Source organism: Rhinopithecus bieti, unplaced genomic scaffold (genome assembly GCF_001698545.2).
Source record: "Rhinopithecus bieti isolate Rb0 unplaced genomic scaffold, ASM169854v2 scaffold_22039, whole genome shotgun sequence".
In the NCBI taxonomy this organism is placed as follows: Eukaryota; Metazoa; Chordata; class Mammalia; order Primates; family Cercopithecidae; genus Rhinopithecus; species Rhinopithecus bieti.
The window spans coordinates 1,128,659-1,143,861 of NW_016810828.1; the positions used below are offsets into that span (position 1 = coordinate 1,128,659).

The 15,203-nt window shown below is 38.6% G+C and overlaps 1 protein-coding gene across 1 annotated transcript in view; it reads left to right on the forward strand.

Moving 5' to 3' along the window:
- Nucleotides 1-15,203, forward strand: part of CLASP2 (cytoplasmic linker associated protein 2) — a 222,189-nt gene that overhangs the window by 174,430 nt on the left and 32,556 nt on the right. The window contains 2 exon segments of the mRNA XM_017892934.1: nt 4,059-4,212; nt 7,078-7,306. Of these exon segments, the coding sequence (XP_017748423.1) occupies nt 4,059-4,212; nt 7,078-7,306 (383 nt within the window).

The window sequence follows — 15,203 nt, forward strand, 5'->3', positions numbered from 1 at the left end:
AATAAATAATAGTGAATATATACCTCCGAGGAAAAAATATGACTCAGAGATTGGTCCTTAATACAAAATAAAAGATGTGTACAATTTTCAAACACTTGTGCAATTCAAGCATGAGCTGTATTTCAAATGACATTCTTGACTGCTTAGTAGACTAACATTTTATTTCCTTTTCCTAGCCTTTTGAAAAATTGTTTGCATAGAAGTTCAACATCACTGATCATTAGAGAAATGCAAATCAAGCCCACAGTGAGATACCATCTCACACCAGTCAGAATGGTTATTATTAAAAAGTCAAAAAATAACAGATGCCGGCAAGGTTGTGGAGAAAAAGGAACACTTTTACACTATTGGGAGTGTAAATTAGTTGAACTATTGTGGAAGATAGTGTGGCAGTTCCTCAAAGACCTAAAGACAGAAATATCATTTGAGCCAGCAATCTCACTACTGGGTATATACCCAAAGGAATATAAATCATTCTGTTATAAAGACACATGCACATGTATGTGCACTGTAGCGTTATTCACAATAGCAAAGACATGGAATCAACCTAAATGCCCATCAGTGATAGACTGGATAAAGAAAATGTGGTACATATACACCATGGAATACTGTGTGGCCATAAAAACAAAATAAGATCATGTCCTTTGCAGAGACATGGATGGAGCTGGAGATCATTATCCTTAGCAGACTAACGCAAGAACAATGACAAAAAAAAAATTACTGCATGTTCTCACAAGTAGGAGCTAAATGATGAAGACGCATGAACACATAGAGGGGAACAACACACACTGGGGCCTACCAGAGGGCAGAGGGTAGGAGGACGGAGAGGATCAGGAAAAATAATTAATGGACACTAGGCTTAATACCTGGGTGATAAAATAATCTGTACAACAAACCCCATGACACATGTTTACCTATATAACAAATCTGCGCATCCTGAACACATACCCCTGAACTTAAAAAGTTTTTTTAAGAAGGAGTTGGGGCTGGCTGTGGTGTATTCCATAGTGTATACGTACCACATTTTCTTTATCCAGTCTATCACTGATGGGCATTTAGGTTGATTCCATGTCTTTATTATTGTGAATAGCGCTACAGTGCACATGCATGTGCATGTATCTTTATAACAGAATGATTTATATTCCTTTGGGTATATACCCAGTAGTGGGATTGCTGGCTCAAATGATATTTCTGTCTATAGATCTTTGAGGAACTGCCACACTATCTTCCACAATAATTCATTCACACCTGTAATCCCAGCACTTTGGGAGGCTGAGGCGGGAGGATCATTTGAGGTCAGGAGTTCGAGACCAGCCTGACCAACATGGCAAAACCCATCTCTACTAGTAATACAAAAATTAACCAAGCATGGTGGTGCATGCCGGTAGTTCCAGCTACTCAGGAGGGTGAGGCAGGAAAATCCCTTGAACCCAGGAGGCAGAGGTTACAGTGAGCGGATGTCGTGCCACTGCACTCCAGCCTAAGTCACAGAGCAAGACTCCATTCTCAAAAAAAAAAAAAAAAAAGAGTTGGTATTTATAGTTAATAGCTTAATGGTCATTAGCCATATATTATAGTGTGCTTCATCAAGTTATTCATTAAAAGTATTGGATAATACATCAACATCTGAGAAAAATATATTGCAAACATTTCCTACCCTATTTTTTCTGTGTTCTACATATATGATAAATTTGGTAGCTAAATTACAGCTTCAGTTGAATTTCAGCATTTGATTATAAAGTTCATGTCTATAACATGATATGGCTCACACTTGCAATCCTATCTCTTTGGGAGTCCAAGGCAGGAGGATCACTTGAGGCCAGGAGTTTGGGACAAACCTGGGCGGCATATTGAGACCCCATCTCTACAGAAAAATTTTTAAAAATCAGCCAAGCATGGTGGTGTGTGTTTGTAGTCCTAGCAACTTGGTAGACTGAGGCAGGAGGATTACTTAAGCCTAGGAGTTCAAGACTGCAGTAAGCTATGTTCACACCACTGCACTCCAGTCTGGGCAGCAGCAAGACCCTGCCCCTTAAAAAAAAAAAAAAATTGACACAGTGGCTCACGCCTGTAATCCCAACACTTTGGGAGGCCGAGGTGGGCAGATCACCTGAGGTTCGGAGTTCGAGACCAGCCTGGTCAACATGGTAAAACCCCGTCTCTACTAAAAATACAAAAAAAATTAGCCATACTTGATGGCAGGAGCCTGTAATCCCAGCTACTCGGGAGGCTGAGGGAGGCTGAGGCTGGAGATTCGCTTGAGCCTGAGAGGCGGAGGTTGCAGTGAGCCAAGGTTGCACCATTGCACTTCAGCCTGGGCAACAAGAGTGAAACTCCATCTCAAAAAAAAAATTATGTTCGGTATTAAAAATCCTCTACCTTCTTACAAATTTGTGTTAAAATACATTTATCTCTTCTTCAAGCAGTACCATTATTGGGAGTTAATCACAGAGATTGGTAAACTTTCTGTAAAGGGTCAAATGGTAAATATTTTAGGCTATTTGAGTCATGGTCTTTGAGTCTCTTCTCAACTCTGCTGTTGTATGAGAACAGCCATCGACAATAGATATAGAAAACAGCCATAGACAATACCTAAATAAATAGTCATGACTATGTTTAATAAAATTTTGTTTATGGGCCGGGCGCAGTGGCTCACGCCTGTAATCCCAGCACTTTGGGAGGCCAAGGTGGGCGGATCACCTGAGGTCAGGAGTTCGAGACCGGTCTGCCCAGCATGGTGAAACCCTGTCTTTACTAAAAATACAAAAATTAGCTGGGCTTGGTGGCTGGCGCCTGTAATCCCAGCTACTCAGGAGGCTGAGGCAGGAGAATCATTTGAACCTGGGAGACGGAGATTGCAGTGAGCCGAGATCATGCCATCGCATTCCAGCCTAGGGGACAAGAGCAAGATTTTGTCTCCAAAAAAAAGAAAAAAAATTTATTTATGAATACTGACATTTAAATTTTATCTAATTTTTGTGAACTTTTTTGTTTTTTTTTCAACCATTTAAAAATGTGAGAAACAGCCAGGCGCGGTGNTGTTTAATAAAATTTTGTTTATGGGCCGGGCGCAGGGGCTCACGACTATAATCCCAGCACTTTGGGAGGCCAAGGGGGGCGGATCACCTGAGGTCAGGAGTTTGAAACCAGCCTGGCCAACATGGTGAAACCCCGTCTCTACTAAAAAATACAAAATTAGCCAGGCGTGGTGGCACAGGCCTATAGTCCCAGCTACTGGAGAGGCTGAGGCAGGAGAATCACTGGAACCTGGGAGACGGAGATTGCAGTGAGCCGAGATCATGCCATCGCATTCCAGCCTAGGGGACAAGAGCAAGATTTTGTCTCAAAAAAAAAGAAAAAAAATTTATTTATGAATACTGACATTTAAATTTTATCTAATTTTGTGAACTTTTTTGTTTTTTTTTCAACCATTTAAAAATGTGAGAAACAGCCAGGCGCGGTGGCTCAAGCCTGTAATCCCAGCACTTTGGGAGGCCGAGACGGGTGGATCACGAGGTCAGGAGATCGAGACCATCCTGGCTAACACCGTGAAACCCCGTCTCTACTAAAAAAAAAATACAAAAAACTCGCCGGGCGAGGAGGCGGGGCCGGTAGTCCCACCTACTCGGGAGGCTGAGGCAGGAGAATGGCGTAAACCCGGGAGGCAGAGCTTGCAGTGAGCTGAGATCTGGCCACTGCACTCCAGCCTGGGCGATAGAGCGAGACTCCATCTCAAAAAAAAAAAAAATGTGAAAAACATTCTTAACTTGCAAGCCATCATAGTTTGCTGACCTCTGGTTAATCAAAACATTTTTCAAGGTGGAAAGACAAAGCAGTTATTAAGGACTGTGCATTGTAGAGTAACTGTAAGGTGTCCTTGGTGGAAGGACAAAGAGACATGTACTTTAACTATATATAGCTGCTATTTTTTATTTTGCTAATGATGCTCTGAGGATATACATTCTCTAATCTTGTCTTTATAAATATCCCTATATAATCTCAGATGTGTTTGTATTTTATAACTACACCTAAGTAAAATTAGTGTCGTCTTTTCATAGTGCATTTGATTATGACACAGAAAATATGAACTCTGAAGATATTTATAGCTCTCTTAGAGGTGTCACCGAAGCAATCCAGAATTTCAGCTTCCGTAGCCAAGAAGATATGAATGAGCCATTGAAGAGGGATTCTAAAAAAGATGATGGCGATTCAGTAAGTATTTTAATATCCTTACTTTGCAGACTATTTCATTGTTCATTAAGCATTGTTTTAATTACATTGTGCTTTCTGTCATTTTCGAATATGCTTTTCTATGGGTCAGTCACTCTACAAGTATTTACTGAGTATCTACCACATACCAGGCACTGTTTGAGGCATTAGATTTATATGACAAAATCACTGCCTTCAAATTCCTTTCAGATTTTCATATAGAGATGAATATTACAGAGTTTTAGGATAGAATGTGCTTTAGAGGAAAGTGAGTCTGTTTTAGATTTTGTGGTCCAAAAAGGCCTCTCTCCAAAGGTAGCATTTGCATTGAAACCTAAATAAAGCCACATAAAATATAGAGAATTCCTGAAATAATTAGCAAATCCAAAGACATTTAGATGTGAACAAGCTTTGTATAGTTGAGGACTAGGAAGAAAGCCAGTGTGGGTGGACCATTGTGAGAGAAAAGGAGTGGAACATGGGCCAGATCACTTTGAGTCTTGTAAGAACACATAAGGAGTTTAGAATTTTTTTTCCCCTGTTAGGTGTGGTGATAGTAATTTGCATCATCAGTTTGTGTGGCTACAGTTAAGAATGTGTTTTGTTTTTTTACTAATGTGCCAAATGTTTTATTTCTCTTGTGTGCAAGTAACTGACTCTCAAGTATTTTTAAAAACACAGACATCATTACATTGAAGCAAGAATGTTATAATCTACAACATTCTTACATATTTAATATTATTGACATATTTGAATATTGTTTATTGCTTCTGCCATTATACACGGAATAGTTTTTTACTTTGCTGCTTCTTAGACTTGTCTCTGACAGCTTAGACTTTTCACAGAATGAGCCATCCCACCAGTTCCTATGGAATTCATTGTTTCTCAATGTTTGCAAAGTTACAGAAAATTGTAGTGCTTCAGCACAATCTCCAAAGGACTTCTTCTTCTGCCTTCCTGCCATCTGTCCCACAGTTGTTTTTCTCACTGTGCCTATCTGGCAGAGCTAGATTGTGGTCAGCCTAGTAAACTGGCTGCCAAAACCAGCTTATCACTGATATTTGAGGTTCCCTACTCTTCAAAGCTGCATATGGTAGCAATTGCAGATTAGTAAGAATCACTGCTTCACTGAGACTCAGTTTTGTTTTGGTTTTTTTCAGGCACAGCATGGTACAGGGTAGGGAACTCAAATTGTGAATTTTGGCAAAATGAGTTCAAATCCCAGTTCCTGGCAGTTATTAGCTAATCAGGTGATACCTCTAAGCTTCAAAGTCTTCATTAAGAAAATAGGGATGTCACTGCTTACCTTAAAAGTTGTTGTGAGTATAATAAATACTATGACTCTATTCAGCTTAGACCTCTTTCCTGAGTTCCACATTCACATTCAGCTGCCTGTTTGAACTCCTGGTCTCCTCCCCTAAAGCTGCTCTTTCCTATCTTAGTTAATGGCAACCCTAGTTGCCTAGCCAAAACCCATGGACAAGAGTTGTTGAGTCCTCTGTTTTTCTCATCCTCTATACCAAATCTGTCAGGAAATCTGCTGGCTCCACTGCAGAATGTATCCAGAATTCAGCCTGTTCTCACCACTGCCTTTCTGGTTTGAGCCATCGTCTTCATCATTTCTCTTACCTGGATTATTAAAATTTGTCCTTCTTGATTATGCCCTTGACCTATTATAGTACATTCCCACTCTCACTCAACTCCGTAGGAGGTCTCTGTCTCAGAGTAAAAACCAAAGTCTACACAATACACTTTTTTTCTGTTACCTTTCTGGCCTCATCTCCTGCTAGTTTCCTCCTTGTTCACTCTGCTTCTGCCACACTGGCCTCCTTGCTGTTCCTTGAACTTACTATGCATGTTCCTGCCTCAGGATCTGTGTATTGGCTGTTTTCTCTACCTGAAACACTTATTCCCTTACTTCCTTCAAGTGTTTACTCAAATGGCTTCTCAGTGAACCCTACTCATCCTATTTAATCTGTGAACTCTGTCCTCCCACCTCATCATTCATGATTCCTTCTTCTGACATGTCATATACTTTATTCATTCATTAAAGTTTTGTGTTTTTTTCGTCTGTCTGTCCACTAAAATATAAACTCTATGGGAGTAGACATCATTCTCTCTTTTGCTCACTGATGTATTCCCAATGCTGTGAACAATGCCAGGCGTTTAATAATAGGTGCGTAGTAAGTATTTTAAGAATATTTTTAAAGCGCCTAGCAAATGGCGCATAAAATAGTTGCCCAGTGGATGATGGTGATGCTGATACTCGTGGTAGTAATTATTTTGATACCAGTATTTGTATCAATATTCATATTCATATTTTGGTAAGTACATTAACATACCCAAATTCTTTTGGCATCCTTCCAAAAGTTATGCAGGCCTTTTAAGCCTTTCTTTTTTTTTTTCCCTCCTTAAAGCAAGCCTTTTTAAATTTGATTTTACTATGCTTTGTTGACATACTATTGTATGATATAGCGTTACCTTAATAATGGAATCTGGCAGCTTGTAGTGCTGTGTTGCTTATGAAAGTTCTTTTGTATCTTTAACTGACATGGAGAAGCTGCTGGTAATCACACTGTACATATTGTCTGGTCAAGTCGTTGGCAAAGGAACTGTAATAATCATTAGAGGCACCATTCTTTTACGGTTCTTATTTGCCTTCACAGTTGTAGTTTATATGTTTAAGCTTTGACATCTGGAATATAAATTGTAACTCATAATGTTGATTGCCATTACTTAGATTTTTTAGCTGGTTATTGTTATCTTTTTAAAATTGTCTTTTAAGCAGTAGAGAAATATCTTTGTAGAATGTTAAATAGATACCTGCAAATGAGTTAATTTGCTGTGCCTTCTCCTTGCCATTGATAGATGTGTGGTGGTCCTGGGATGTCTGACCCAAGAGCAGGAGGTGATGCCACTGACTCAAGCCAAACAGCTCTCGATAATAAAGCTTCATTGCTTCATTCAGTGCCTACTCACTCCTCTCCACGCTCTCGAGACTATAATCCATATAACTATTCAGATAGCATCAGTCCCTTCAACAAGTCTGCCCTCAAGGAAGCCATGTTTGATGATGATGCTGACCAGTTTCCTGACGGTATGTTCTGGGTCACACTGCTGCTGTCTGTTTTGGAGAACCTGGTAATCAATGAAGTAGAAGAAATGCATATGTTCTTTTATTATAACTCCCAAAAAGCAACAATTATTAGAATAAGAATGTTTTCTCCCATCTTCTAGGAACTCATCTCTAGTGCTTTGGTCATTTTCTACCCCTGAATGAGAAACAGAGTAGTCATCTTGAGATCATGATCAAAGTCAAGAAAACCTTAGTTACCACCCAGAAATAACTGAAACCAATTGTAGCTTATACATTTACTTTATCTCTAGACACAATTTATTTGATCATTAATTTTTATACCACGATGACAAAACCTTTGAAGAAAATACCCATTCTTTATAGTAGCCCTTTAATCATGAAATCATCAACTTTTTTATTAATAAAACACATTTCAAGGACGAAATATAAGGAAAGTTACCATTAGGATTTGGATTTGGGTGAAACGGGCTTAGTTCTAAGCTCTAACACTTACTAAGCTGCATAGCCTGTCAACATGGTTAACTTTCGCAAGTCTCAGTTATCACCTCCAAAAGAGGATGATGATGATTATACCACCTGTCCTAATCCCAGTGTGCGGTAAGATACAGGTAAGTTATATGAAAACTGATGATACAGTACAAAACACTACAAATGTTTTAGTGTTTTGTTTAAGAGACTAGGTGTCACTCTGTTGCCCAGTCTGGAGTGTAGTCGCTGAAATGTAACTCACTGCAACCTTTTCCTCCTAGGCTCAAGCGATCCTCCCACCTCAGCCTCCTGAGTAGCTGGGACTACAGACCACCATACTCAGCTAATTTTACCTTTTCAAATAAATTTTCTATAGAGATGGGACCTCCCTATGTTGCCTAGGCTGGTCTTGAACTCCTGGCCATAAATGATCCTCCCACCTCAACCTCAAAGTGCTGGGATTATAGGTGTGAGTCACTGTGCCTGTCCTAGTTATTTTTTGTAATAAGGAAACATATCTTTTCTTGATTACTTAATTCATTAATACTTTTTTAAAGATTCTAGTACTATATAGTAATATATAACTATACACAGATAAACTTGAAAGTCTTTCTGTCAGCACTATCCCATGATTCTATATTCAGGTTTTTCTTTATTCCTATAATGTTGCTGTCAGTGAACATATTTCTGCATAAACCTTTATGCCCATAAATAAGTAATTCTTTTTGTGTGTGTCAAGAATCTTAAGAACAATCAATGGCCAGGCGCAGTGGCTCATGCCTATAATCCCAACACTTTGGGAGGCCGAGGTGGCTGGATCACTTGAGGCCAGAAGTTCGAGACCAGCCTGATCAACATGGTGAAAACTTCTTTACTAAAAATACGAAAATTAGCTGGGCGTGGTGGCACGTGCCTGTCATCCCAGCTACTCGGGAGCTGAGGCAGGAGAATTGCTTGAACCCCCCGGGAGGTGGAGGTTTCAGTGAGCTGAGATTGCACCACTGCACTCCAACGTGGGCGACAGAGTGAGACCCTGTCTCAAAAAAAAAAAAAAAAGAAAAGAAAATCAAGATAATTCACTTTTAAGAGATTTCTAGAGATGGAATTGCTCACTTAAAGGATAGGTGAATTTGAAGTTTTAGACTTACTACCTATTTACATCTCAAAATACTTGGCTAGTTTAAGTAATGCTGATTTTCTCACCAACACAGAATGTCTTTTCTACTCCTTTGCCCATGTTTGAATCAGGTTGTTTATTTTTGTTGTTGTTGCAGGAGTTCTCTGTATATTCTAGATATTAATACCTTGTCAGATATATGATTTGCAAATATCTTCTTCCATTCTGTGGGTTACCATTTTACTCTGCTGATACAGTTTTTTGAGACACAAAAATTTTTAATTTTCATTAACTTTAATTTGCCTATTTTTGTTGTTGTTGCCTGTGCCTCTGGGGCTGTATATTATATTCTGTTGTTCTATGTGTCTGTCTTCATTGTACAAGTCTTTCGCCTCGGTTAATTCCAATGTACAGTCATGCAGCACATAACATTTCAATGTCAGACTCCATTTATGACAGTGGTCCCATAAGATTAAATGGAGCTAAAAAATTCCTATTATCTAGTGATATCATTGCTGTCATACCATCATAGTGCAATGCATTGCTGGTGTAAACAAACCTACTGCACTGCCAACTGTATAAAAATATAGCACATACAATTATGTGCAATACATAATACTTGATAGCCATAACAAATGACTGCGTTACTGGTTTGTTTATTTATTTATTTTTGAGACGGGGTCTTACTCTGTTGCCTAGGCTGGAGTGCAGTGGCATGATCTTGGTTCATTGCAGCCTCACCCTCCTGGGCTGAAGCTATTCTCCTGCCTTAGCCTCCTGAGTACCTGGGACAACAGGTATGCACTACCATGCCCAGCTAAATTTTTTTGTAAAGTTGGGGTTTTGTGATATTGTCCAGGCTGGTCTAAAACTCCTGGGCTCAGGCAATCCGTCTGCTTTAGCCTTGCAAAATGCTGAGATTGCAAGGCATGCACCACCGTGCACAGCCTGGTTTTAGTATTTACTATACTTTTCATCACTATTTTACAGTGTACTCATACTTATTTTAAAAAAAAAAAAAAAAGTTAATTGTAAAACAGCCTCATTTGGGTCCTTCAGGAGGTATTCCACAAGAAGGCATTGTTGTCATAGGAAATGACAGCCCCATGCATGTTATTACCCCTGAAGATCTTTCAGTGGGACAAGATGTGGAGGTGGAAAACAGTGAAGTTGATCTTGACCCTGTGTAGGACTAGACTAATGTGTGTGTTTGTGTCTTAGGTTTTAACAAAAAAGTTTAAAAATTTTTAAAAACTTTGATAGAAAATGGCTCCTAAAATAAGAATGTGAAGTGGCTCATGCCTGTTATCCCAGTACTTTAGGAAGCCAAGGTGAAAGGATCTCTTGAGGTCAGGAAATTGAGACCAGCCTGAGCAACATAGGGAGACCCATCTCTACAAAAAAATTTTTTTTTAAATGTAGCCAGGACTGCCAGCACATGCCTTCAGTTCCAGCTACTTGAGAGGCTGAGGTAGAAGGATCACTTGAGGACCAGGAGGTACAGTGAGTGCACCACTGCACTCCAGCCTGGGCAACAGACCAAGACCTTTTCTCAAAAAGAGAAAAAAGGATGTAAAGAAAGAAAATATTTTTGTACAGTTGTACAGTGTGTTTGTGTTTTAAGCAGAGTGTTATTACACAAGAGTCAAAAGATTTTTAAAAATTCGTTTGTGAAGTAAAAGTGTTATAGTAAGTTAAGATTAATTTATCACTGAAGAAAGAAAAATCTTTTTGTAAATGTAGTATAGCCTAAGTGTATAGTGTTTATAAGTCTTACAGGAATGTCCTAGGCCTTCACTTTCACTCACCACTCACTGATTTTACCCAGAGCAACTTCCAGTCCTGCAGGTTCCATTCATGGTAAATGCCCTATACAAGTGTACCATTTTTTATCTTTTATATTGTATTTTTACTGTACCTTTTCTATGTCTAGATACACAAATACTTATCGCGTTACAGTTGCCTGCAGTATTCAGTACATTAATATGCTGTACAGGTTTGTAGCCTAGGAGCAATAGGCTAGCAATAGGCTATCTTTAAGTTCCTTTTTAGAGTGTTCATTGTTAATGTATAGAAATGCAAATTATTTTAGGGTGTTGATTTTTGTGTCCTACTGCTTTGCTGAATTCATTTGTTTGTTCTAATTTATAGCCTAGGTATATAGTAGGCTATAGCGTTTGTGTTAATATACTCTGTGAAGTTCACACAGTGAGGAAATCACCTAACACATTTCTCAAAACGTATTCCAGTTGTTAAGCAACACGTGATCGTATTTTATTCTGATTGATGCTCGTGAAATGGAATTATTTTTGTAAGTTCTCTTTTAGATTGTTCATTGTTAATGTATAGAAATGCAAATGATTTTTGGGTATTGATTTTATGTCCTACTTTGCTGAATTCATTTATTAGTTCTAATTTTTGTGTGTGGAATCTAGAGTTTTCTAAATATAAGATTGTATTATCTGTGAACAGAGATAATTTTGCTCCTTCCTTTCCATTTTAGATGCTTTTTTTTTTTTTCTTTTTCTTGCCTGGTTGCTCTGGCTAGAACTTTCCATACTATGTTGAATAGAAAAGGCAAAAAGCGGGTGCTGTTACCTTGTTTCTGATCTCAGAAGAAAGTATGATGTTTACTGTGGGTTTTTCATATATCACTTCTATTATTTTGGAGTAGTTTCTTTGATTCCTAGCTTGTTGAGTGTTTTATCAGGAAAGAATGTTGAATTTTATAAAATGCTTTTCTGTAAGCGTGGAAATGATTATGTGTGAGGATTCTTCATTCTGTTAATGTGGTATATTACATTGATCAGTTTTTGTATGTTGAGCTATCCTTGCATTTAGGAATAAATCCCATTTGGTCATAATGTATAATCCTTTTAATATGCTGCTGAATTTGGTTTGCTAGTATTTTATTCAGGTTTTTTGCATCAGTGTTCATAAGGGATATTGGTCAGTAGTTTCATTTTCTTATAGTATCTTTGTCTGGCTTTGTATCAGGGTAAGCTGGCCTCATAGAATGAGTTAGGAAGTGTTCCCTCCTCTTCTGTATTTCAGAAACATTTAAGAAGGGCTAATATTAATTCTTCTTTAAATGTTTGGTAGAATTCAACAGTGAAGCCCTCAGGTCCTGGACTTTTCTTTGTCAGGAGATTTTTGATTACTGATTCAGTCTCCTTAATAATATAAAGATTTATTCCGATTTTTAAATTTCTTTGTGATGTAGTCTTTGTAGGTTTTGTGTTTTGAGGAGTTTATTTCATCTGGGTTATCCAGTTTGTTCATAATACTCTTTCATAACCCTTTTTGTTTCTTTAGAATTAATAGTAATGTCCCTGCTTTCATTTCTGATTTCAGTAATTTGAACCTTCTCTCTTTTTGTCTTAGTCCATCTAGCTCTGGGTTTCCTAGCCCAGGCTTGGGACCAGTACCAGTCTGTGGCCTGTTAGGAACTGGGCTACACAGCAGGAGGTGAGGGGCAGGCTAGTGAGTGTTACCACCTGAGCTCCACCTCCTGTCAGATCAACAGCAGCATTAAATTCTCATAGGAGTGTAAATCCTGTTGTGCGAGGGATCTACGTTGCACACTCCTTATGAGAATCTGATGCCAGGTGATCTGAGGTGAAACTGTTTGATCCCGAAACCATCCCCTGTCTGCCCTGGTCTGTGGAAAAATTGTCTTCCATAAAACCAGTCTTAGTGCTAACAACGTTGGGAACTGCTGATCCGGCTGAAGGTTTGTCAACATTTTTTATCTTCTCAAAGAACCAACATTTGATTTCATTGATTTTTTTTTTTTTTTTTCTGTTTTTCTGTTCTCTATTTTGTTGCTCTCTGCTCTGATCTTTATTATTTTCTTCATTCTGCTAGCTTTAGGTTTAGTTTGTTGCTTTTTCTAGTTGTAAAGTTAGGTTGCTGATTTGAGATATTTCTCTTTTGTTTATTTTTAACTTTTAGGTTTGGAGGTACATGTGAAGGTTTGTTACATAGGTAAACACATATCACAGGGGGAACATGTTATTTCATTACCCAAGTATTAAGCCTAGAACTCAATAGTTATCTTTTCTGCTCCTCTCCCTCCTCCTGTCCTCCCACCCTCACCCCCTCAAGTAGACCCCAGTGTCTGTTTCTTTATTTGTGTTCATAAGTTCTTATGGTTTAGTGCCCACTTGTAAGTGAGAACGTGCAGTATTTGGTTTTCTGTTCCTGCGTTAGTTTGCTAAGGATAATAGCTTCCAGCTCCATCCATGCTCCCAAAAAAGACATGATCTCATTCTTTTTTATGGGTGCATAGTATTCCATGGTGTATATGTACCACATTTTCTTTATCCGATCCATCACTAATGGGCATTTAGGTTGATTCCATGTCTTTACTATTGTGAATAGTGCTGCAGTGAACATTCATGTGCATGTGTCTTTATGGTAGAATGATTATTATTCCTTTGAGTATATACCCAGTTGATGGGATTGCTGGGTTGAATGGTAGTTCTGCTTTTAGCTCTTTGAGGAATTGTCATACTGCTTTCCACAATGGTTGAACTAATTTACACTCCCACCAACAGTGTTTAAGTGTTCTCTTTTCTCCATAACCTCACCAACATCTGTTATTTTTTGACTTTTTAATAACAGCCATTCTGACTGGTAAGAGATGATATCTCATTGCGGTTTTGATTTGCATTCCTCTGATGATCAGTGATACGGAGCTTTCTTTCATATGGTTGTTGGCCATCTGTATATCTTCTTTTGAGAAGTGTCGGTTCATATCCTTTGCCCGCTTTTTAGTGGGGTTGTTTTTCGCTTGTAAATTTGTTTAAGTTCTCTATAGATGCTGAATATTAGACCTTTGTCAGGCGCATAGTTTACAAATATCTTCTCCCATTCTTTAGGTTGTCTGTTTACTCTGTTGGTACTTCTTTTTGCTGTGCAGAAGCTCTTAAGTTTAATTAGATCCCACTTGCCTATTTTTGCTTTTCTTGTGATTGGTTTTGGTATCTTTGTCATTAAATCTTTGCCCTTTCCTATGTTCAGGATGGTATTGCCTAGGTTGTCTTCCAGGGTTTTTATAGTTTTGGGTTTTACATTTAACGCCTTTAATCTATATTGAGTTGATTTTTGTATATGGTATAAGGAAGGGGTCCAGCTTCGGTCTTCTGGGCTAGCCAGTTATCCAAGCACCATTTTTTGAGTAGGGAGTCTTTTCCCCATTGCTTGTTTTTGTCATCTTTGTAGAAGATCAGATGATCACAGATTTGCAGTCTTATTTCTAGGCTCTCTATTCTGTTCATTGGTCTATGTGCCTGTTTTTGTGCTAGTACCGTGCGGTTTTGTTTACTGTATCCTTGTAGTATAGTTTGAAATCAGGTAACATGATGCCTCCACTTTGTTCTTTTTGCCTAGGATTGCCTTGGCTATTTGGGCTCTTTTTTGGTTCCATGTGAATTTTAAAATAGATTTTTCAAGTTCTGTGAAGAATGTCATTGATAGTTTGATAGGAATAGCATTGAATCTGTAAATTGCTTTGGGCAGTATAGTCATTTTAATGATATTGATTCTTCCTATCCATGGACTGAGATGTTTTTCCATTTATTTGTGTCTTCTCTGATTTCTTTGAGCAGTGTTTTGTAATTCTCATTGTAGAGATCTTTCACTTCTCTGGTTAGCTATATTCCTAGGTATTTTACTCTTTTTATGGCAGTCGTGAATGGGATTGCCTTTCTGATTTGACTCTTGGTTTGGCTGTTGTTAGTGTATAGGAATGCTAGTGATTTTAGTACATTGATTTTATATCCTGCAACTTAGCTGAAGTTGTTTACCAGCTTGAGGAGCTTTTGTGCTAAGATTATGGGGTTTTCTAAATATAAAATGATGTTGTCTGCAAACAGATAGTTTGACTTTCTCTTTATGTTTGGATGCCCTTTATCTTTATTTCTTTTTTTTTTTTTTTGGATGGACTCTTGCTATTTCACCCAGGCTGGAGTGCTGTGGCACAATCTTGGCTCACAGCAACCTCTGCCTTCTGGATTCAAGCAATTCTCCTGCCTCAGCTTCCCAAGTAGCTGGGTCTGCAGGCACACGCCACCACTCCAGGCTGATTTTCTATTTTTAGTAGAGATGGGGTTTCACCATGTTAGCCAGGCTGGTCTTGAACTCCTGACCTCAAGTGATCCACCCACCTCAGCATCCCAAAATGCTGGGATTACAGGTGTGAGCCACCATGCCCAACCTAGATGCCCTTTATTTCTTTTCTTGCCTGATTGCTCTGGCTAGGACTTCCAAAACTATGTTTAATAGAAGTGTTGAGAGAAAGCATCCTTG